Source organism: Daktulosphaira vitifoliae, unplaced genomic scaffold (genome assembly GCF_025091365.1).
Source record: "Daktulosphaira vitifoliae isolate Bord-2020 unplaced genomic scaffold, ASM2509136v1 Scaffold_3, whole genome shotgun sequence".
NCBI classification, from domain to species: Eukaryota; Metazoa; Arthropoda; class Insecta; order Hemiptera; family Phylloxeridae; genus Daktulosphaira; species Daktulosphaira vitifoliae.
Window position 1 is genome coordinate 3,853,095 of NW_026099574.1, and position 25,607 is coordinate 3,878,701.

The 25,607-nt window shown below is 26.9% G+C and overlaps 4 protein-coding genes across 8 annotated transcripts in view; 2 read left to right on the forward strand and 2 right to left on the reverse strand.

Annotated features, from left to right (window-relative positions):
- Positions 1-14,717, forward strand: part of LOC126900876 (RING finger protein 17) — a 36,366-nt gene extending 21,649 nt beyond the window's left edge. Inside the window, exons 8-21 of one of the 2 annotated variants that reach the window (XM_050676882.1) lie at positions 6,455-6,673; positions 6,954-7,245; positions 7,311-7,598; positions 7,843-7,984; positions 8,653-8,941; positions 9,702-9,818; positions 9,905-10,013; positions 10,586-10,761; positions 10,921-11,256; positions 11,321-11,502; positions 11,619-11,781; positions 12,950-13,168; positions 13,244-13,383; positions 14,504-14,717. In XM_050676882.1, coding sequence (XP_050532839.1) covers positions 6,455-6,673; positions 6,954-7,245; positions 7,311-7,598; positions 7,843-7,984; positions 8,653-8,941; positions 9,702-9,818; positions 9,905-10,013; positions 10,586-10,761; positions 10,921-11,256; positions 11,321-11,502; positions 11,619-11,781; positions 12,950-13,168; positions 13,244-13,383; positions 14,504-14,561 — 2,730 coding nt within the window. In that variant the 3' untranslated portion in view covers positions 14,562-14,717. Of the gene's footprint in view, positions 1-6,454; positions 6,674-6,953; positions 7,246-7,310; positions 7,599-7,842; positions 7,985-8,652; positions 8,942-9,701; positions 9,819-9,904; positions 10,014-10,585; positions 10,762-10,920; positions 11,257-11,320; positions 11,503-11,618; positions 11,782-12,949; positions 13,169-13,243; positions 13,384-13,542; positions 13,612-14,503 lie in introns of those variants that run through there. The other variant, XM_050676883.1, reaches the window with a different exon arrangement.
- Positions 2-6,022, reverse strand: LOC126900897 (uncharacterized). The gene is made up of 3 exons (XM_050676921.1): positions 5,742-6,022; positions 4,067-4,294; positions 2-816 (listed from the first exon to the last, which is right to left on the reverse strand). The coding sequence occupies exons 1-3, from the start codon at positions 5,812-5,814 to the stop codon at positions 482-484; spliced, it is 636 nt and encodes a 211-aa protein (XP_050532878.1). The 5' UTR covers positions 5,815-6,022; the 3' UTR covers positions 2-481.
- Positions 14,718-14,948: 231 nt separating the features above from the next.
- On the forward strand, positions 14,949-19,477 carry LOC126900952 (uncharacterized). Its single transcript, XM_050676990.1, has 10 exons — positions 14,949-14,960; positions 15,556-15,727; positions 15,791-15,945; positions 16,035-16,178; positions 16,240-16,356; positions 17,451-17,699; positions 17,767-17,971; positions 18,890-19,010; positions 19,077-19,236; positions 19,300-19,477. The coding sequence occupies exons 1-10, from the start codon at positions 14,949-14,951 to the stop codon at positions 19,402-19,404; spliced, it is 1,440 nt and encodes a 479-aa protein (XP_050532947.1). The 3' UTR covers positions 19,405-19,477.
- A 130-nt stretch (positions 19,478-19,607) lies between these two features.
- LOC126900896 (transcription cofactor vestigial-like protein 4) overlaps positions 19,608-25,607 on the reverse strand; it is a 16,532-nt gene continuing 10,532 nt past the window's right edge. For 2 of the 4 annotated variants that reach the window (XM_050676920.1, XM_050676918.1), the window contains exons 2-4: positions 20,402-20,519; positions 19,940-20,232; positions 19,608-19,874 (exon numbers count right to left, since the gene is read on the reverse strand). In XM_050676920.1, the coding sequence (XP_050532877.1) occupies positions 19,765-19,874; positions 19,940-20,232; positions 20,402-20,519 (521 nt within the window). In that variant the 3' untranslated portion in view covers positions 19,608-19,764. Of the gene's footprint in view, positions 19,875-19,939; positions 20,233-20,401; positions 20,520-23,505; positions 23,771-25,607 lie in introns of those variants that run through there. The other 2 variants (XM_050676919.1, XM_050676916.1) reach the window with 2 other exon arrangements.

The following is a 25,607-nucleotide window of genomic DNA, read 5'->3' on the forward strand; positions in this document are numbered from 1 at the left end:
CTATAAATTATGTTGTATTTATTTTTGATTTACATACAGTGTATACAAAATATTTTACAAAGCTATACATTTATTCATATACGTTTTATTATACATTTAACCTAATATTTTTCGATTCTTTATAAAATTATTTATACTTAATTGCTATTAGGTACACATTTATTATAAAACAAGCACAACTCTAGTTTTTAAACGTTTTACAAACTTGGTGGGGTCCCGTTTCGTTTAATTTTATAATCAGTGTACTGTCGTATTTAAATAGTTTTACCAAAAGCTAGTAGTTAAATATGCATAGAAAGTAAAAGTTTTAATTTAGTTACAATACATTTTTTCATATGAAGCCCGGGTATCAAAAGCCTTGATAGAGAGATATGACATCGAGATGATTTTTATGAATAATTATTCTAAAAATCGATAAATAATTATGTTTTTTAGTGTTATTGATTATGATTTGAAAGGTTAAAAGGATAGAAGTAAGCAATTAGAGAAATATTTTATCCAAGAGCTCCTTGGTGACTATTCTATGTGGTCGGTCTGGTCGAGGGGTAGTCCGATACAACCTCTCGTTTATGTGATACAACTCTTTGCTTAAATCACACCGCACGTTGAACCACCAATCGCACACAAACACCGCCTGACTGAACTGCGTGCCGTTGGGGCACAGGAAAGACGCCTGTCGTCCATCGATGTCACAATAATGCCATGCTTGACACCTTGTGTCCACATCAGCAAAAAATCCAGGGTAGGGTTGGTCGTCACAGTAGAAGTCGGTGTAAGGAACTACCGCTAATACTGGATAGTCTGTACCCGGTTTACCTAGAAGAAAAAAAAACGCTTTAACACTGGTAGTAATTTTATTTAGAACTCAAACGTGTTAATTAAAAAACATTTTCAAAGTATGGACCATTTTATTTATTATTTTAATGTAAATTAGAAAATAAAATGTTTATTAAAAATAATGATTTTCCGTGGATTTAAAGTGTGCATATATCCCCCATTTTTAAGTAATCGTAAGACAACTGAATCCTTTACTTTCTACATTGCGTCGTATTTAATTTCTCTAAAAAGTTTGTCATTTTTAATACATGAAAAACTCAAACTGGTATTAGGATCTTAATTACCTAATATTTTTCGTCACATTAAACACTGATTAACGGATTCATGTTGATGTTCATGAATGAATATTTTAAAACTAATCCAATCTGTATTACATGAGAAAAATGATCGTATAGTCGAGATTTTGTTTATCACAGTTTAACTGTTTAGAATGTATAAATCAATTAAATATTTTATTTTAGAAATTATTTAATTAGAAATTTAAGTAATTATTGTTTTGAAAAATTCATTTTCACATTTATCGTCCCCCAAAAAAGTTTTGACAATTGATGACTTGATTTGTAATTCATTAGTTTGTATAAAACAATAAAATGAAGAAATAATGTTATGTATTTGCCGCTGGGTTAACACCTACAAGACTCGTGTCAAATTTTACTAAATATTTAAGATATGACAGCAAGTTTTATTGTTGAGAGTTTTAAGTATTTTATCGACTCGTGTTATCCTAAATCTTTTACTAGTTGTCTTTTGTTTATACATTATAGTTATTTTAAAATTAATTTTGTCGACTTGATTCATAAACTACAGTTACACGCTCTTTGCATAGTAATTGTTTATGTTTTTGTTCTACTGTATCATATATTGTGACAATCGATTAAATTTTTGACCTTGCTGAAATTGTTACTCCTAAATATTCGATTGCCCTTCTAGACGCCAGTGGATTCAGTAATCGTAATAATATAGTAAATTGGTTAACTTTTCTACTACTCTATTATAAGTTATACTTTCTAATAATTGTATACTACAGGCAGACAATCCATCAAATCTAACATAAATTATTTTCATTGTTTTATTTTTTTGTAATGTGGCAAATCCACTAAAAAATTACATTGGCATATAAAACTTCCATTTTTTTTTTTAAATAGTTAAATCTGAAATTCTACTTCTGATTATTAATTAGTATGTTGATATTTTTATTAATACTTTTGTTTTTTTACCCATCCATATAATGTGCCATGTAAATGAATAATTATTTTAAAGAAATCAACCCACGTATTTGTAAATATTTTTACAAATTTGGTTTAGGAACTTTTTTTTTATAGCTAAAAAAAAACACAGCTACCTTAAAATAAAAATTATTATTTTCCCTCGAGGTATTTGTGTGTGTACATAAATAACGCGTAAGAACTGTTAAAATATATTCAGTAAGTTATTTGTGAAGTGCGAGACTGATTGAAATGGAGATGAGTCCGTTTTCGATCGAAATTGTGTAATAGCGTATCGTCGTCGAACATCAAAAACCTACTTATAGTTCGAGTATTTGTTATGAGTTGTCCTCGCTAAGCGCGATTTTATTACAATAGAAGTTTTGAAATAATTTCGTAACCTTAGTGGCGTTTAAAACCAGCAAGCCCAGTTGAAAAAAATATTCTACGATTTAAACTCATACAACGTGTTTTGATTTACGTGACTTTACTCATCAAACTTTTAGAAAAATTGTCATTTTAATAAAATTGAAATTTATATTATTAGTAATTATATATATATATATATATATATATAAATTTATAATAATAATTTTATTATTACTAAAACATGTTACAATCATTTTTTTAAACTTAATAAAATATTCAAAACTTTAACTAAGAAAGCCGCTCTTTTGTAAAGGTAAGTTATTAATAAAATGACTAAATGTTTAACGAGAAAGTTTAATTTATAAATTAAAACTAACAGGATCATACTAAAAACATACTCTTTATTGCATTCAATGTACCATTTAGTTGGGTAGATTTGAATAAAAATTTTAACGACTTAAGGAACTTATAACTTACAAATAATTAGACGAATAAGTCTGATAATAATATTACATACATTTAAAACCCTTTTGATTAATATGACATTTTGTCATCTACATAAGCACGCAAAATAATAACCTGCCCAAAAATCTCCTATACACTTTAATAAAGAAATATGTTTTTGAAGTAAAAGTTATACCGTTAGATTTAAATTTTAATTAAACTGTAGATTTCGGTGTATGAATAATTTTGCCACGACTCTAACCGGTACTGAAATTATAATATCCGTCTCAATTTCTACAATGTTACATAGTATTAAAAGTAGAATATATTAGTTATATTGTATAATCTTTATAGATTTTTACATGCCATCGTTTCTATACATATATTTTCATGAATGTTTTTATTTATGTATTGCTTTAATAGCATAACATTATACATGAATGATGACGCACTATGAAATAAATATATATATTTAAGGAAAAGAATTTTTATTACTATTTTGCGAATGTTCATTGAACGAAGGATAATATTATGTTAAATATTTTTATATTTAATTTGCTTAATGATGACTGCTGATCATGTTAACGGAGGGAATATAACACCTTTCTTTTAAAAAATTTTAAAAAAAATCTTGTATTTATATTTTCAGGTAAGGATTAATTATTTTTCAATGACTAGCTGTCTTAAATATTACTGTTGACCTATTAAATGCTCTAGGCCAAATTTGAGAGCGTCACAAAAAAGGGAGCTCTCATACAAAGTTAACGACCTTTTTTTTTCTCATAATACAAATAAATGGTAAACTAAAGTGTTTATTGAAAAATATTTATAAGCTTTTTTTTGTCCAACTATAATACGGGCCCGGGACTCCCACGATCCTAAATCCGGCCCTAGACTTCTGTTGTGAAAACTAGTGATCACAATCAATGTTTTTAAATTATATTTAAACTCTTCTTATTAAAATTATTGATAAATATTCAATGAGCTTTAAAAGTTATATATATAGTTTTGTCGAATACTATAATTATTAGTAAAGCGATTGAGGTAACAAGTATTAGGTATTTGCATGCATTCTACCTAGTAGTCATGTCAATTTGGCAATTACAACGGTTTAATACGATGTGTCGTGCATGTAATAAAAGTACTCTTTAACAACTACCATTCCACCTAATCTTGGTAATTTTATTTTGCGATTAAAATGCAACACTTACCCGGAATTGATCTGCCAAGTTCCAGGTATTCGCGAACAGAAGGACTCAAAAAACCCGGTGGTACTTTAGTTGTGTCCTCGTTGACATCGTCACTCCCGTCATCGCTTTTGTTTTTGGAATCGTTTTCTTCGTCATCCAATCTATCTCTTTGGGCCAGATCATCATCGCCTTCGTCGTGAGTTTCCAAAGCTCTCGTAGATTTTGGGTTTTCTCCATCTTCAGAGCCTCCTGTAAAAAATATATATTTTTTTAAAAAAAGTTTAAAGCAAACAAAATGTATGCTTATGAAACTAGCCAAAAAATGTCCAGTTTTTTCACAATCGTTTCATAACCAAACATGTAGAGTAGAGGTGCTTTGAAGTCTTAGAATCGTCAGTTAAAAAAAATAATCATCCAGCACCAAATAATCATCAAATATTAATAAATTATTTTTAAAAGTTTGGCAATATCCTTTTTTACGGCATAAAAGTGTTTTTTTTTTTAATTGTATTTGTTGTTATTATGTAATCTTAATAGGAGGGTTTTGAACAATTATCGTGTAGAAGTTTACAAAAAATAAATCTCGAGAAGAAAGCATTTTCTAGTTTCATTTGTTCTATAATTTCATATCGCTGGTAAGCAGTAACGATTTATGTTTTTCTTTCTCTCATCTATTTCATAATAATGTTGAAGCACGCGTTGGCGTGCGCCAAGCCGAACAGACGTGACCTCATAGGTCATAATTATTATAACTTCAATGATAATAGTGTAAATTACTTAGCGATGTTTGCGTTATTTTATTCATAAAGTTTTCACCGCCTCCGCCGTGCTGTGACCATTAATGAGACTATTGTTTCTAAATTCAGTCTTGGTATTAACTTATTAATTGTTATTTATTTTTTGCTTCCAACATAGACTTGTCAGTCAAAGACATTAGTCGAACTAGATATTTTACCAAACAAAACACTCGATATCGAAGAATATGTTTAGAAAAATTATGCTTGAAAATGCCACTTTAATCGCGAAAAGTTTTTTTGGCTTCTGTTTTTCTGTTGAACTTTACATTGTGGGCGTCGTTATTTTGGTTTATTTTTTTTATTTATTGCAGTCGTTGCCGTTAATTGTTAATAACGGCCAAGTCGTGCTTGCCCCCAAGGTGGGTACGTTGAGTAGTGTTCTAGATACGTGACTTAGAGGCGTGGCGTTAATATTATGTGTACCTAAACGTCCTAATCTGCCAAACCTTTCTCGACCAAAAAGACTTTAGCTGCTTTACCTTGGGTTAAAATTGTATTTATTTTGCAAATTTTCCAGTAAAGGTACCCTGCCTCTTTCAAATCGAACGAATTAAATAATCACATGTAACTCAACATTATATAATGTAAAATTATATTGTATCCGACGAAATGAGTCTAAAGTCCCTTTGAAAATTTATTATTTCCAAAATGTCTTATCTTAAGCCCTGTGTTGCCGATGATATAATAAAACTATTAAGATGAACTGAGTTGTAGAAAAACCTGTTTTTATGTAGTCAGAGTAACCATCATCATAGGATGCGCTTTTATATGGATGTTTGCATGTTGCAATGAAATCCCATAATCGTATAACAATTAATTATTTAAAAATGACCAATTAATACAAAATGTTGAAGTTATTTTTGGAAAATGTTATTAAATTAGAGTTCATGAGTACTTACCGGCAATTGAAATTAAGACGATAGAGACAAGAGTGTAGCATATTAAAATCGCACTTAACTTTGAAAAAAGCATTTTAAAGAAAACGGTTTTTTATTATGTCTGTTATACGATAAATATTAAATTAAAGAATTAATGATATTACTAATATCGAATAAAATAGTATTACTATAGGTGAACGCGCGACGAACGTTTTGATCGTGTGAGAATGTTCAAGGAAGCCGGTTGACGGCTCTCTCGTGCTTGTTACTAGTCTCATGACCGGTCACACGACTGCTCTGTGTGGCCTCGGCCAGCAACCGAAGAAGTTAATTCGAATTCATATCTGTCCGGAAGGGGAAGTATAATCTATAGAGGGATTTATGCCAATTTCCGTTGTTTACGTATAAAGTGGGAAAATTAATGTTAAGTGATTTCCTATACAAATTATTAGTCATTAGCATCTGCACTGTCTTGGTTTACATGTAAGGACGTAAAAACCTTTGTTGTGATGTCCTTAAAAATATCCCACCTCTTTTTCTTTATAAATTAACATAATAAATTGTGTATGAACTAAAAAAATAAATTTTGATGGTTCAAAAGTGCTCATTGCACCCTTCTCCCTCGTTTTACCAATGTATTTACTGACTTAAATGCACTAAAAACAATTAAGTTTTATTTAAATTATACATGTGTAGTATAGGATTTTTAATATGTTTATTATTATTTTGTCTAGAATTTTAATATAAAAATGCAAACAATCCATCATTCACGTTCTAAAAAAAAGTTAAGCTCATTAGACGAGATCAAACACACTTTATCATTATACATGTCTACTGTTATTGGGGCTTTGCAAAATAAAGAAGAATTTATTTTGGATTTACTGGAACAAACTGATTATGCTGACATAAATTCTATGAATACAATTATAAATCAATTGAACGGACTTATTGGAGTAAATAAAAAATATTTCAATCATTAATTGCGTTTTAACCTTCTTTGTCTTAAATTATCAAATAATAAAGTTATAAATTACTAAATACTCATTCTTACTAAAATTATATTTCATTTTAAAACTATTTTCAATTATTTTTATTAATTTTATATAGTAATATTTTTTTGATTCACACATTTTAAGCCAACTCAATCAATCTGGTGAATTAATAAATTGCGAGTTCACCTATTAAACTGCCTTTATTTGTTTTTCGACACTAATTTTCATATCGTCTCCCTAGGACTTGCAGAGTAAATTAAATCTGATAAATCATTGTATAAGTCAAAATAAGTTATCTTCGAATTCTTTAAAAAATGCTATATCAGATGTAAAAAATATGTTGGATACTTCTTATTTGATTGCAAAGAAAGATAAACCTGAACCATCTATTAAAATGGACGATCAAATTTTTGATGTTATCCAAAAGTGCTTTACAATTGAAGTTGATACTTCTGATACCTTCTTACTTAGGTATTCACCAGACTTGCCTGAAAAATATCAAGTTAATGTTTCAATAGATATTAATGATTCTGGTAGATATTTACAATTTTTTTATGTATAATAATTAAAATAATTATTATCTATTTATGTTTGATAGATTTACTTAGAACAACACTAATACCATCTCCATGTTCTTCAGTAAATTCAGGAAGTGTTTTCTCTCATTATTCTGATGTTAAAAACTTTCTGCCACCTGTTCATGACTTAGTACCAATCAAAGAAATTCATAAGAATGTAGTAGAACCCGTAGTTGTAACTGCTGTGAATACCCCATCAAATTTCTACCTTCAACTTCTTGCAAACAACTCTCATTTAAATATGATTAATGAAGAACTCAAGAAATCAGTTAATACCAAAAGCAATGTTGTTGATAAAATTGAAAAAAGTTAGTATTTTAGAAAAAAAAAATGGTTCTTGACTATAGAGTCAGCATAAGATATAATCTAAGAGCCGCTGTGAGTACCTTTATTATATTATATTTATAAAAGTTTTGTGTTGGCACTCTTAACGATTAAAGGTATCTTTGATGCCTTAAGCCATCTAGACGATTGCCTTACTCTTATGCTGACCCTGCCTAAATATATCTACGGCTGGTACTTATCCATCACATAAAAAGTAATTTTGTATAGATAATGTTATGTATGCTGTGTTAACTACTAATCAATATTGGTGTCGATGTATTATATCTCATATTTATGAAGAAAATGGCAATATGTTGTATACAGTTCATTGCATTGACTATGGATTTTTAGAAACTGTCACTTCTGATAAGTAATAACAAAAATCGAATATTTTTATTCAAGTATCACATTTTTCTTTATTGAATGAATACATAATTATTTTGAGTCATAATAATACTCTCTCTCCATAATAACTGGATTTAAATTATATCGTTCACTATCCTGTTGATTAGGGTTACAATAAAAATAGAACTTTTAAAAATTTGTCAATCTCACCCCTTAATATTGTGCCAAAATGAAAAATAATAAGTTCTACAATACTTGGTCAGTAATAATGTAGCTTAAAGGATTGAATGTGATAGTTGACAAATTATGGTATAAAATGATTAGAAAATTTAATAATAAATAATATTTGTATAAAACATTTAATTGAACCCTTTCTTAATTAAAAGCATACATATAAAAAAAAAACATTTATAAGAGTCATATTTTTTTAGAAAAGTACAAATAAATAGAAAATTACCCCTTGGGTCTAATTTTCAATTTCTTGAGTTACCTCATAGAGTTGATCAATCTTGACCAAATATTGTACAACTTATTTTTTTTCATTTTGAGACAATATTGAGACTTTTTTTTAGGCGATTTAAAGATCTTATTGGTAAATTTCTATTTAATACTCTTAAAAAATAAAATTAAGTTCAACTCTTGTGTACATGTTAGTGTTACTTAATAATATTTAATATTTTATTTGCTTTCTAGAATTCGAAGTGTACCAACAGTACTAAGATCAATACCTCCATTAGCATATAATTGTGCTCTATATGATTTAAAACCAAAGGCAACTACTGGATGGTCCAATGATGCTTATAAACTGTTTACTGATTTAATGTTTATAAAATCTGGCACATTTTATATGTACCCAATGGAGACACGAGGTGAAAGAATTGAAGTTGATGTAGTTTGGAAAGATATTTATCCCTTGTCTATAAGAGATGCACTATTCTTCTTAGGTTATGGTTCATATGAATATTATGTAAACCAATCCTTGGTAAGAAAATAAAACTTTGAAAAAGTTCAACAATAAATTACATTAAATAAAATTAATGAAAAACTAAAACAAAATTACAAATAATTAATCTTAAAATTATATCTTTTTATCTCACAAAAATTATTATTTTTAAATATTGTATATATTCTATTTTTTCCTAATTAACGTTTTTCTATTTTCTAGACTAAAATAATTAAAACTAAATATAGATCAAAATTACTGAGAATTTGGTACAAAATACTTAAAACAATTAATTTTTATTCCTAATATCATATATATTATATATATATATATTTTTTTTTTTCTTAAAAAAATATAAATATATATTGTGTATATATGTGTGTTTGTGTGTGTGTACAAAGTGTTCAGTAAGTAAGGAAATTGGTCAATTATTATAAACAACGAGAACAATAGAAACCCATTTTCTTCTTATTTTCTGAAAACCCTATATAAAAAGATTTAATTGCACAACTTATCAAAAAATATATATTTTGGCTATATATCCAAAATTTACCTTTTCTTTTTTTATTTCTTCCTTTCTGGAATATTCCCACTATCTTTTACTACTTCTTATAACATTCTTTATTCTCTTTTTTTTGCATGTGCTACGGTTCATTTTCCTATTACTAGCCTTGTTCAGAAAACAAAACTTTCCATAAATAATTTTAATCATTTGTTGGTCATTTAATTTTGAAATTCGCCTACATTTTTGTATAGTATTGATAAATTAAAAATTTAATAATTATTATTGTTTTTTTAGCATCAAAAACTAGTGAATTCTGTAACTATCCCTGTAAGCATACAATTAGAAAAAGGAGAAAGGTATCCTGTTTCATTAAGTCATTTTGTTTCACCAAATGAATTTTATTTCCATGTAGTATGTTGTTCATGTTTTTTTTATTGTTATAATTTTAACAAATCAAGTTAAAAAAATTATCACATTTTAAATGATATTTTGTTTAGATTGACAAATCTGCTTTATTAGAAGATATAATGAATAGATTGCAAAAAGTCTACAAACCTACTGAAAAAGAAATGCAAAAGAGTTACTTATTATACACACCTCAAATTGGTAATTCAATATTTTTTAAAAATTTAAACCTAGAAAGATTTAATTGAAAAAATTTATATTAATATAAAAGCTTAATTATGAATTTTAGAGCAATCAATGAAATATTTTCAATGGTTTTTAATAATTATTATTTTTTTAACAATTAAATGGCATTTTGAGACTTTAAAAAAAGTTTTTTGTTAAATTTTAAATCATTACTACATGATTTGAATTACATGGTCATTTCAAAAGGGTGGGTTGGATTTTGTCTTTACATCAGTCCATAGACTATTATAATGAAATATATTTTTTATGACAAAAATATGTTGATTGATGAGTAAAAAAAAAGTCATCAGATTTTATAAAAATTATTACATGCAAGCACCTAAAGGTCTAGTTACACGACTGATTAGTAACAGTTATTGCTGTGAGTTTTAAAAGAAATCATTGCTAAATTCAACTTATCAACCTAATTCGTCTACTTGACAGCATAATAATTTTTAAAAAAAGATTTATGATTTAATCACTATTTTTCGAAATATTTTACATTATTAAATAATCAACTTAGAATCTAAACTTATATTTATTTGAAGGAATGGCAGTTGCTGCACGATTTTCTATGGATGATACGTGGTATAGAGCTAAAATTACAAGTATACCAGAACCTCGTATGGTTACTGTATTTTATGTAGACTATGGTAATTCAGAAACTTTACCATGGGATCAGTTAAGAGTACTTGATGAGTATTTTATTAAAATATCACCACAAGTAAGTATCATAAATTAAAATTCAATACTAATTAATAATATATTATTTTAATATATTCTATTGTTTTTAAACTTACTAATATAAATCAATTTTTTTTCTTTCTAACAATAAGTTCTATTATATGTAAATCTCTGGGAAATGTATAATACTATTATTTAGGCTTTAAGAGTATCGCTTGAAGGTATTATTCCATCTCATAATGGTATAGAATGCAGTGAATGGAGCATTGAAGCAAATGCTAAACTTATGGAAATGTTAAGCATTAATCATTTTGTTGCTGATAGCTTATATATTTTTGTGAATGATGTAATAAAAGATGGTGTACATAAAGTTACTGTATACAACCAAACATCAAGAGGAGAATTTTGTATTAATAATAAACTTGTCTCTCTGGGATATGCATTACCTACACAATCTGGAGCTTACATCTATAATAGCAACAAAAATAAAAGACGACCAATCAAAATTAAAAAATTGCCAGTAAATACGCGGAATGTATGTATATTTCAATATTTTTGATAAATTTTATACTATTCGTAATTATTTATTATTTTTGTAGAGATCAGATTCATTTGATAGTGATGATACATCAGCCTTTGTGTCACAACGCTCTGTGATTGAAAGTGAAAACCATATATGGAATGACAAAAAAAGTGATTCTCCTGGCATAGAAATGCTTGTTATCAGAGTTGAAAGTCCTGACAAAATCATTTTGAAACCTGTGCAGTATAATCCAACTAAGTATGTAAAATCTAATAAATTTTATTGTAGTAAATTAAATGTTATTAATGTTACTAACAGTCATAAACGTTTATTAATATTTTATTTGCAAAATATTTATTTTATTTTTATACTAGGTTAACTGATCGTTTAAATAAAGAATATTCTAAAAATATTTCAAATAAAGAAACAAAAAGTAATTGGGTAGAAAATGATAGATGTGCATTGTTTATTAAAAAATTTGGTAATTGGTATAGAGGAAAAATTTTAAAATTGGACGAAAACAAAAAAAAAGCAACAGTAAGTAAATTATTTTTTATAGTTTTCATACAATATACAAAATTATTGTATCTAGTTATGAAACATATCTTTAAAAAAATAAAAGGAGATATGGTAGATTTACAGATGAAAAATTTTATAATTTAACTACTTCGAATGAGTAGTTCTTTTATTCATTTTCTGTATCAATTATCAGTGTACATTTCTTTTAGTTTATTCATAAGCAATTGCAAATTTAGTTTTTAAGTGTATATACGCCTTTTAAATTTCAATTTTTTAGTTATAAAAACATTTTTATCAAATGTTTTCAGTTATGATTTTTAATACTTTTGTTTTAACAACTTTTTAATAATTGCAGTCAATATGAAGATTGTTAATTTTTAAGGTTTATTTTTAATTTTTAATGTTATTAAAATAATATTACTTATAATTGTTAAAAGATTATATTTTAGTTCTTATTTTTATTTTTATTTTTTTTATTATTATTATATATGGTACTATAATTTCATTTCAATAGATCTTAATGAAAATTATTATCTATGCTATTATTTTCTAAATAATAACAATTTTGGTAACATTATATAGAGTGGGTCAATGAAATGGGCGATTTTGAAATGGCTATAGAAAATTCTGGAGTTAATAATGTTAAAGTTATGTTCTATATATCTATATATTTGTAATCAATTGTTGAAATTCAGAATAACATTCATTCACTGTAAGAGTAAGTAAGCTAAACAAGCTGTAATTTAGCAATTCTACAGTGCATTTTTTCCAAAATCTGGTTATTTTATATAGGAAAATTCTATATCATTTTTGTACTAAGAAATATTTTACTAAAAAATTAGCAATTAAAATGTTTTTCATATACTTTTAGGTAGTTTTTTAAACGTTTTAAACTGTTCATTATGTTTTAAACCGGTTTTTTAAAAAGACATTTTTTAACTACCCTACTTTTGAGTGATTTGAAAAAATAACGCTTTAAAATAGTTAAATTTTTATAGTTATTAGTAATTTGTCCATTTTACTGCACTAACTTTTATATTTAAAATATCTACCAACTTTTGTTTTGTAAAGCTTTGTTTTACACGTGTTGTAATTTATAGATATAATAGATATTTTATGATATAATTTTTTTGGATAACCTTCAATCATCAATAAATATCATATAATAATAAAAATTATGTTTTAGGTGTATTTTTATGATATAGATGAAACAATTGATAATGTATTCACTAAAAGTTTGTTTGAGCTTGAAGATAAATTGTTTAAAGAAAAATGTGAAATTTTACACTGTAAATTAAATAATTTAACACCACTTGGTACATCTAATGGCCAGTGGGCCAAATTTACTAGTGATCAACTTTCAGAAGAATTAAAGAAATATTCATCTGTTTATTTAAATAAAAAAGTATGTCTACTACAATGAAAAATTAATTTAGTTATGATTATGTTATGATAAATATTAACTCTAATTTATCATAAGGGCAAAGAAGGTGATGTAATATTAGGAGAAATTTGGATTAAGGATTTAGTAGTACCAAAAGCCTTAGAACCTATTCGTACACGTTGGATTAATATTAATAGATTTATGGTAGAACAAGGTTTAGCCATGTGGAGTAAAAAGTAAGTTTGATACTAAATCTATTTTATTATTTAAAAGTTATTTTATTCTTTACAAAAATAAAAATTGTAATTTTTACAACTGTAATGTCTTTTTAAACATTTACTTTCTTTTGACCAAAAAGGTTGAATTAACCTAACCCAATTTTTATCTCAAATTAGAATTATGAAAAAATATGGCTCAACCAAGCCTTAATAAAATTTATCAGTTCCAACAAGTCATGTAAAGTAACTTAGTATTAATAAAGTTTTTAATATATAAATACTATTTTTAAGTACTTTAGAGAAATAACCTAATTATTTAATTTTTAATGTTAGCATAAAGAGATAACATTATCTAATGGAATCACAAAATTTATTTTAAATCTACAAATTACTACACTGATATTGATATATTAATAGATAAAATAAACATTTATATTTAATCTATGATGTATATTGATGTACTAGCTGGATAAAATATAACACTTGTGGCGCAAGTGTGTTATATAGATAAAAAAAATTTTTAACAATATCCAAAAATACTTATGGGTTGTAACATTTTTTTACTGATGACAATGTGTTTTAGCAATAATATTCGAATTGTATTCTAAATACTCATGATAGGATAGTATTTTGTCACTATTTAAATACCATTTTAAATACCATTTCATCATATGCTAGATTCAAACTACTTTAACTTAAAAAAATGTATTTCATCATCATTAATTTTTTTTTCATTATATAAATGTATGTGATATATTATATTTATATCATGCTCAAATTAATTAAAAAACTTACTTTTAATAGAGAGAGTCAACCTGATAAAATTCCAAATAAATTGTTAAATTATCAGTTGGTCTAATTAACTTGGTTGATTCATTAAATAAATAACTTTACTACATTTATGAAGGCCTACTAACTAGTTATTGTACAACCAAATTTAATCCCTTAAGTTTTAAAGACTCCCAAGTGTACAGTATAATTATTTCTATATTTTATAAGTATAAAATTTATATATGTAGAGTGTTTTTTGGTTCATTAAAATTTTCCAAATAAATTTATTAGTATTATTTACATGTATTATTTTATACAATTAATAATATATAACTTTACAGTACTAATCAATTTTTTTGGTTTTTAGGATAAATGAGGTAGGTAAAGTGAAAAAAGGAAGAAAAAAAGAATTGTCAAAAAAATAATATATATATTTTTAATTAATATTATTATTATTATTATGCACATTGGCAATTTCAGCTATTGTAGTATTTATATGTTCATTTAATTTTAAGAAAAGAAACATAAATGAAACTATTTATATAGTATTTGTAGTTATTTCTATTTCATTTTACTATTATTTATTATTTTATTTTTATAAGCATTATTAATTTTTATTTTATTTAGATAATGTTTAATTTTAATAAGGGTAAAAGTAAAATATTAAAAAAAATATTTTTCTTTTGTTTTTTTATGTAATTTATATTGGTTAACCAAATATTAAGTATCTTTGTTCTACAGTGAAAATTGTTTATTTATAATTTTTGCTATTTAATTCAGTTGAATTTAACTTTTTTTTTATTATTATCTAAATGATATGTTATGTTAATGGAAAATAAATCTAAGACTTATTAAAAATATTACTGAAGTCTTGATTTCTTTTCCTTGTAATAGTAATATTAAATTTACATGGTTCATGATAATTTGTTAGGAAATTATTTTTATTATTCTACAAACCAAAATTTTTCTCTTAAAAAAAAAATAATAATAAGATTATAATACAAAAATTAATATTAATCTAGTATTTTAGCTCTTTTGGAGTAATGCAACAATTATAAAATTGTAAACATTTTAATTTAAGTAATTTTGTTTGTTGCAAAATAAAATATTTATTATTATTATTTGCTACTACTTATATATAGTTATTGCTTATTAAATAATTGCAGCAAAGTAAATATTTGTTAAAATACTTAAACTAAATTTAATAATGTTGAATACCATTTGTTTTTACACTATTCTTACTAAAATCATTTTCGGATGGCACTTATTTTTCTTAAATTTAAATTAACAATTCAAGTAATAATATTAATAACATAATCTAGTTTTCTTTGGAAATAATTTTAACTAAAAAAGAGAATAATTATGGTTTGTATTAAATATGCTTGAAATACGGGTCAGTAAACAAACATTTCTTAACAGGACAGTACAGAATCAAGCTCAGAATTTGAAACAAATTATAATGAACCATTTGAATATGGCCATAACCTACAAACGTGGTTGCCACCTAATCCATTGACAAAAAATTGTATTAAAGGCTATGTTACATATGTTGACTTTCAATGTCAAATTTACTTTTACGACTTGGAAAGTGGTAAGAACTTTAATTATGCATTATTTAAAAAATTGAGATAAAATATTTCCATATGTGTTTAAGATGCTCCTCAAACATTAGCATATTTTGAAAATGAATTTGAAGAAATATTTGGTAAAAGTGAACCAGAGCCTTTACATATTCAGTGGGTTGAAGGGCAAATGGTAATTGCTAGATATCATTTGGACAAAAAATGGTACCGTGGAACAATTTTAAGTGTAAGGTCTTTGCTCAAATTCATTTATTTGAAACACAGTTATTCTGGATTTATTATTAAAAAATGTTCTTGTTTGTTTTTTTAATTTAGAAAGAAGAAAATGAAGAATATGTTGTACAATTTTTAGATCATGGTAATGTTGAAACTTGTGTTCATGATGATCTCCGAGCTGCTGTACATATGACTGATATTTCAAAACTATGCTACAAAGGATACTTTTTCCCTATTGTTCCTGTATGTGAATATTACTAAAAATAAAAATTATAATTAAACTTAATGTTTGTTACTAATATAGATGACGGAAAATAAGTTATGGACAGTACCTGTTCTTGATTTTATTCATGCCCAAATTGTGGAAAAAGAATGTAAGATAACTATCAATTTAGAGGCATCTACTAATGATAACTATGCAGTGAGCTTGTATAATTTTTATGACAAAAATTAATTATTTAATTAATTTGTTAACAAAAATATTTAATGATAAATATTTTTTTAATTATTAATACAATAAGGACATAATTTAAAAAAATTATTTTTTAGATAAACAACTTTAAATTTTTGAACTTCCATTAGAGTTTTCTTGTATGTTATTTTTTTATAATTAAAACAAATTCATGTCAATTTTCATGGATAGACATACATTAATAGATAGAAAATAATAAAATGATACAACCATGCAAAATGGTTAAAAATCATATTTTTTAAGATAGGTCCTTATTATATTAATAGTGTAATATTTATTAAAATATGACAAATAAATTAGTGTAAGTTCACTTAGAATTAACAAAAAAAGAAATAATAATAATAACAGAAAATTATAAGGTGTAACGAGTATAAAATATACAACAACAAAAACTATTAAATAAAATATAAAACTTCATAAATATCGAGACCATATAATTGAACAGTAGTCAAAAAAGGATCTAATATAAGAATTTTAAATAAGCTTTAATGCATAAAGGTTATTAAAATTGTTACAGGAATATTTAAGAAATCCAAGCATCCTAAATTTATTATTTTAAACATAATTTATATGCTAATCAAATTGTTAGTTTGCTATCAATATAAAAGTACTCCATGATTTAAAAAATATTTTTCAGGTATTTTAAAATGATATCATGTTTACCCTGTATTTTCCATTCATCAAGTTCACTAAGAATATTTTTAAAGTAATAAAGTTGATACCTAGTTTGATCAGTTATTTTACGAATATTTTTAATATTGGAATGTGTACGAAGTTTTAATTTAATTTTGAGAAACTCAAAATCTAATTCTTAGATGCAATTAGAGTTTGATTATTATTAATTTTAATTGTTTTTATTTTATTTACTACAATATTTTTATTGCACAAATTCATAAAATTCTATTGATTGAAATTATGATATTGATTTTAAAGACTAACAGATACACATTTCTGTACCAGGTGGCAGTATCTAGTTAACTGATTATCAATTTTTTTTTTTTTTTTTACATTAATTTTTTGAAAATTGTACTTTGTTTTAATAGATATCAAGATTTGGTACAAATGAAATACCTGACTTTTTCCAATATTTAGTATCAATTAAAAAAGCTATATTCCATAATGCTAATATATCTACTATATGTTCCCAAGATATTGTAACAGAGAATTATGAAAGTACAGTTTCTGATGAGTCATCCTCAGAAAGTAATAATTTATATAATGGATATAACTGTAATGAATATGAAGAGTATTGTTCAAATGAAGAAACTGAATCTAAGAAATCTGTTAAAAAGGTAATTTGTTAATTATAATTGAATGTAGTTTATTTGTTTATTTTTATTTTTTCTCTGTATTATTTAGTGCAAAGAAAAATCTAACTTTATGGAGTTTGATTTATTGGGAATTACTGCTGAAGGAATAATATCCAGTATTATAGATCCTACTAAAATTAAGATAATTATTAACAAAGTAGATGATGTTGATATTTCATTAGCTAAAAATGATATGCATACGCAAATGCAATCAATTTGTAATAATTTAGACTTGCCTGATAGTATTTTGCCAGGTATCTATTATTATATTGTAATTCATGTTTCATGTCTAATATTTTCATTTTTTAATTTTAATTGTTAATACAGTTTGCATTTACATTCTTATCTATTAAAAAAAAATGAGCTTCAACTTATTTTATGAAAAAATAATGTTCTTATATACAGATATTCTTTAACATGAGCTCTGGGGTTCTCTTTGATTGTCAATTATGGAGAGTGTACTGAAAAAAAATGAACAGTACGGGATTAGAACCCACGACCCAAGGCATCGTAGAGACAAACCTTACCACTAGACCACAGTACACTTATGATACAGATTCTGAAACACTTTCATTTAGGTTGTTAACTTGATGTGCAGTTGAGGGAAACACGGTACCATGTCATACTCCCCCCAAGTCCCCGTATGAGGCTAAAATACTGTAATTTATGGGAGGGACTAACCGCTACACACAGTGTCATTAACCTACAAGAAATACTTTATTAGAGATCATAAGAAGGAAATGTAGGCAAAATTTAGCACCAAATCCTAGATCTTTTCATGACTTTGATGTTTTACCTTAAAGATTTCAACAAACTTTTGCAAACAAAGATTTGTGATTTCTGGCAGATTTATAAACAGAAAAATACTATTTTCTGCAACTCAATATAACTGTAGTTGTTAAAACAATATCTATATTTATATTATGTCTAAATTTTAATAATTTATTATTGTAAATAAAAAAAGTGTTGGGACATATTGTGATAGATTTTTTGGGAAATTTTTTGGAATTAGGTAATGTGGAAAAATGGTTATATAACTATCTCTACACATACTTGATTAATTATCTTCGAAGAAAATAATATTTATTATACGTAGTATTTTAAATATTGTGTTGCATCTTTTTATTTGTGAATACATTTTAATAAACATACTACATAAATACTAATTTTAGGATCGCCTGTGTGTGTCTTTTACAAAAGCTTATGGAGAAGAGGTGTAATAATAAAAAATGAACCATCCATTTTAATAGATTTAGTTGATTTAGGTATAGCAACTACTGCATTACCAAAACAGTAAGTCATAAAATGTATTAATCTGTTAATAAGTACTAAATTTTCTCATATTTATATTTTTAATAGTGTGAAACTATGTCCTTTAAAATTTTTGGAGTTACCAATGTACTCTCTAAAATGCCAGTTGGCAAATGTTAAGTACAACAAAAAATCTAACTCAGCAAAAGTCACACAAAAATTAATGCAGCTATTAATTGAAAAAACTAATTTAAAAATATCAGTTAGAGTAAGTAATAGATATAAAAAAATTAATTTTATCATCAAATTTATTATCAAATATTAATCTTAGGGTAAACAAGAAGAATTTTTTTTAACTGAACTTTTTGACAACAAAGGACAACTTGTTTATCAAAATTTAATTGACTCCAATCATTTGATTTTAAATTATCAATGACATTTATGTATATCAATTAGACCTGAAATGAAGAAGTTATATATATTAATTAAGACATTTTTTTTTTTTTTTGTTATTTCTATTAGTAAATATTTTCTGTATTAAAGATATTTATAAACTTTTTATACTTTAAAAATCGTTTTTTGATAGTATTGTTATTTAATTTCATCTTCAAAGAATTTATAAATATAATAAAAAGTCAGTTTTTCAGTAAAATATATTCATATATATTTTTATTTACAAAGTTTAAAGTGTTTACAAAGAATACATATATATTTATAACTTAACCAGCTTACCCACCAACAGCTCAAAACACCACATTTGAGTCTTTATTTATTAGTTTAATCATTTTGTAATATCCTACACATATACCTTTGGTCTATTATCATTGGTCCTTTTTTTTTGGTATTCTTCTTTTTGTAATTTTACCCAAGTATCTCCAAGAGCTTTAGCAAAATGATCGTCTACTGCTAAAAAAAAAAGTAAATTTCTCTTAATTAAAACAAACAATTAGTGACCTATGTTAAATCTATACCAGAAAGACCAGTGTTCTCTGTAGGTATATTAGATGTAGTCTCCTCTTGAATTGTAATAGCTGGTGCAAAAACACTCATGTAATCTTTTCCCAATGACCTCCTAAAATGCTCATCAATAACTGGGTCACTCATTCCTCCTGTTGTAGTCGTTGTAGTTGTCACTGATGGTGTTCTACTGACAACAGAGGCTGAAGTGGATGTCATAATAACAGAAGCTCGTTCTTTGGTTGCATTTCCTGCTCTGAATACATTAGTTGATGAGGTTGTCATATCTAATGGCTCTTGGAAACTTCTAAAAATGAGTTTCATTAATTTTGAATTAGTCAAATAATATATTCATTTTTAATGTACATAGTTAAAATATTTTTTACAGATCACTATTCAATTTAATTTAATATCTATTTAATGACTTATTTGAAAAATTTAAATAAACTAATTAGACAGATTTACCAATAACTTACTTTGATGGAGATACTGGTGACGTAACAGCTCTATGTCTTCTCTCTCTCTTCCATTTCCCTACAGTTCCTACAGTGCCTTCCATAGCTGAACATCTCAACGATAAAGATCTTGAATGGTCTGTAAAAAGTGAATAGAAAAATTAATCTTCTTCTCTATGGCCTTTATCCCAACTACTTATTTTCATAACCGTTTTTACAGCTTCCAATTTCATTTCTCATAACATGACCAACTAAGCCTATTTTCTCTCATCCATTATCGGCGCTAAACCTAAACTTCCTATACTACTTACATATTCATTCCTTATCCTATCTTCTTTCGTCATTACCGTTTTAAGTAATTAAAATATTAAAGATTGTGTACTGAAGTTTTAAAATCAATTTAAATTTGAAAAATATATTTGCTAAAACTTAAGTAATAATTTGTATTCAATAGAGTTTGTCAAAAACAGTTATCGAACATTTAATAGACATTTTATACGAATCCTACAGAGTTGTTAATAGCCTGACTAATTTGCATGGCAATAGAAGTCTGTTATCAGTTATTACTATCATATATTCATTATATAGTTATTCATATCCATATATTCAAACTTGTATATATTACAATAAAGAAAAAGTAAACTCAACTTTGTAAAATGTATTAACCCACCCAACCATTCGATTTTTCAATGCATTTTTTCTATTAAGGGTTCACAATTATTAGCTACTTTCCAAGATTTTTTCTTAATTATTAAAAGTCATCCGATAATAAATTATCCAGTCATGTAAGGATTTTATACCTTTACCAATTACTGAAGGACAACTATTAGAAGTCATCATCATCTCTTTTTAGCTTCTTCTCAACTATTTGAGATCGGCTCCACCTTATTTAATAGGATTTGTACACCAGCTGTCGATCTGACGGAACTAGTAGATAACAACACTTTTTACCCCGGTACAAGTGTCTTCACATATATATCCTCTATAACATTAATATACGTATTTAGGACTCATTTTCTCTTTAACGAAAAACCTCTCTCAGGACTCTATCATCATACGCTTTCTCTAAATCTTCGAACAAATCTTATAAATGAAAAATAATGATTCGCAAAACAAAATCAGCTTCCATTTGAAACTTAGAAGATATTGTTTTTTTAATATGACATAACATGTACTTCCAGGTATTATATCTTTCGTTTTTATTTTATTTTTTAATAACTGTAATCTAATTTTTTACATTTTAATTTATAATATCAAATAAATAAAAATGAATTTGTATTAAGTTAATCAAAATCATTAAGTATTCAAGTATACCTGAATTCAACACTGAATGCATATTGCACATATATAAATACAAAAGTGTATGTGATTTCTTGTAACTACAGCTGTTGTGTTAATATATACATGCGCGTGTCATTAATATATCGATAATAGATACATCCGTTTTACCATACTAGAAGAATAGCCACAGAAAGGAAGGACACGATTTCGTACTGAAGACTTGGCAGAAGACAGAACACACGTTTCCTGTGTCCGTGGTTCGTGATTAACATTTAATAAAACATGATAACGTGGGCAACGAACTGGAGCGCATATAAAACGGCTTTGTCCGGTTTTTCCTACCCCAAAAGCAACAATTCACCCTAACCCTTATAAGCAGTTATTTTTAAAATCCCGCCAGTCTTTTAATTGAATATTTCGACTATACAACTCTAATTTAATGTAGCTTAATGAAATATTTACAACTTAAAAATGTTACTTTACACACAATACAATTTTATGTAAACTTGAAATTTCTCCTATTTTACTAACGTAAGTAAAATTCATTATATTATAATTTTTCTGATTAAATACATAGTTCTGTAAATTTTTTTTTAATTTTCACTGATGTGTTTACGTAATTCTTTTTCGGTCTACTATTTATAAAATAATATTTTATAAAAACTAATATACTGATATATAATATCAGACCAATAATTTTTGACAGGCATATCAATCAATACCTAACCAATTAACTTAAAGTATTGGCCACAAATCATTGAATGAATCATTGAGCATAGTAATTTTTTTTAAAGAACTCTCAAAATTATCCTTATCCTTGTTTCTATTACATAGTTTCCGAAATTAAAACTATTTAGGATATCTAAATGCATTTTTGAAGATCTTTTCTAATAATTTCAATATCAAAAAATCCAATTACCTAGTTGGGCGATTTTTTTTTTGTTTTTTATTGACAGTGAAGAAAATAGAGCATTAGTAGTTGTATTATTATACAACACGACCTAAAAATTTACAAAGAAAAACCAAAACCCAGGTTGTGTTAATAGTGTTTATTTTCATAATTTTCGAATTTGCTATGTTAGCACTTAATTATTGCATCAGAAAAAATGACTTAATGATAATAAAAAAAAAAACAAATGCAAATTAGATTTTCAAACTCGTCATTTTCGAGACATTTAAAAAAACATTAGATTTACAGTTCATAATATTAATACCGTATGTGAACCTCATCGTCCAGATCATTAACAACGGGTAAGGTCTTATGATTATTTTTTTCGGCGAGACCGAGAAGAGTGGGCGTCGGAGAAGCACAAAAATAATAGTGTTATAACGTATTGTTGTGGCGCGTGGTCTGTTCATAGTACAATAAGCATTGAACACAGAATAATAAACAATGCTGAAGCATTTGTTAGTAGAGATGGATCACATCATGTCAGAACATTTCAATACAAACGTCAGGCAGTTTACATTTTAAGTCGCACGAGTGATCATCCAGACATTGACGTTCGAAACTCCCATTAGAAATAATTACTTGACCACAGCACACTCGTCGGGTGCAGTAATTTTAATGCGCTTTCAATCACAGATGACCCGCTCTCCTTTGTTGATTTCCTAGATAAGATAAATACTTACGATGTTTACTTAATTTCAATTTTATCGCGTCTTTTGGGGCGTACTCGTTAGATATTTATCAAAGAATATGACTTGTTTACTTAGGATTTTAATCGAATCGCAATATATTAACAAAATTCGAAGATTTAATCTGCGGATAATCAACTGCCCCGTGTTACCGGTGAACAATTCAGCCTATGCGATATCGATGATCGTTTAAAAAATGTATTTACCGTCGTCGCCGAATTTCGAACTCTCCACCCACGGCTGCCACAAGTGTCTGCTTCTGTCCGCTCTATTGTTACGGGCATCGGCCAATTGATTCGCACCAAAACCCAGAAACGGCACGTTATACCCAACGCAAAGACTCATATTGAAAATATATCTCGCAGAAGTAATTTAAACAACCACTAATCTGTCAGCACACATATACGAAAAAATCGTAAAAAAAAAATAACCGACGACTACAATGTTCGAACAACAAACGCTGAATGGCATTGAGCGAGTGGCGGCCAACGATCACAGTGTGTACTCGATGCCGCCACCCGGTCCTGCCAGTTCATTCATGGCTCCACGGGAACCGGTTGCCGAGGTGCGTTACTCCCCTCGAGTTTTCCCTGGAGTCGGGGGTCGTATGGGCACTACTGCCAGTATTCTCTATGTCGACCGGTGTGAACGCTCCCAAAACACGGCGGCGGCTCTTCATTAATAACACCGAACCGAGCACCCCGGCCCGCAACAGGTACAACGAGATGGTATTATTATTATTATCCACACATACATAAAAAGGGTTCACCGGAAACTACAACGCCTTCGGCCTAAAACGTCGTACACCCATCGCCGCTTCATCATTATTATGCGCATACATCATCTTCATAGTCATATATGTTATCTTCATCATCTCCGACTATCGGCGGTCCGTCCTCCTCCCGTAAAAGCCAAAAAACATAATAACAAGTCGGCCGTCAATAAATTGATTGAACACGCAAAGAAGACACGGACCCAATAGAGTTAATCATAATATTTTTATATAAAAAAAAAAAAATACCCGCTTAATAATAAACAACTACTAGTGTTCCACCGGTACAATTAAAGTTCCCAGACTCGGTTTGACGGTAAAATAATGTCGAATAAAATATGTAATAATGACTGGTCTTAAACGTTTTACTAAACACGGGAGCTGACGTGGAAATTATCTAAAACTGTGCTACTGAAACAGCCGGAGGCTGCGGATATTTTCATTTATTATTGTAATTCTTTAATAATTTACACTTAAATCATAACGATAGCTATCAAAAGAAGATAAATTATGAGTTATTATCGGTTAAGCGCATTCCACGTGTCCGTTTTTTATTTTGTAAACTCGATACGTCTCATCCGTCAAAAGGTACACAACGACATCATACATTACATCAGATGACACAACCGCCGTGAGATGGGAAAAAACGCATCAAATGGGATACCTGTAAATTTGCATAATTCAAATAAACAAGCTCGTTAAATCACACACTACAGACAGATTGAAATAAACAATATTGTGCAAGTCTTTATTGTTGTATGATACGTATCAATTATTTTGTTCAACTATCAATAAACTAGCCACGAATCAAACGAAAAGTTTATAATGTTCAATTACTCATTGATGTAGTGTTTGTTCGTTAAAAATGATTAATGCCATCGAACCTTATTTCAACAAACGTTTTGATTAATGATTTGGCAAATGTTCTATAGTTGCATTGTATATACACCAATTTGTACNGATGCATTGTATATACATCAATTTGTATTCGATCAAGTCTATTTCGAACTTAAATAGGTATCTACTTATTTGCACGAGGGCGGTACTTATGTTAGAATTTCTCTCTAAGTAAAATACTTATTGAATATTTAATAATTCTAGACATAATAGGTTAACTCTTTTTATAATCTATAGTATTTTATTTTAAACAAATTCTATAGAATCTACTAGGTATATGGTCAAGCAAAAAAATTATATAAATTGTAGAAAACACTGAAAAACGTTAACTAATTAATCAAACAACTAAATATAAAATTGATGGTAAAAATTCGTCTTTTGTACAGAGTGACAACGGCCTCATGACTCAGCAAATACTTGGCCGCATCTTAATGAGTATCAATGCACATAAACGTTTTGTTTATGTACTTAATAAATTCTACATGAGATATAAATGTGTGTACATACATGTATACGTGTGTGTTTGTGTGTATATATATGTGTGTGAGTGTGTGTGTATAAATCATAAACATATGATTGGATAATGGCCAGCGAGGCTTTTAAACTTGAAAACAGACACAAGTTTTACTTGTTTTTATA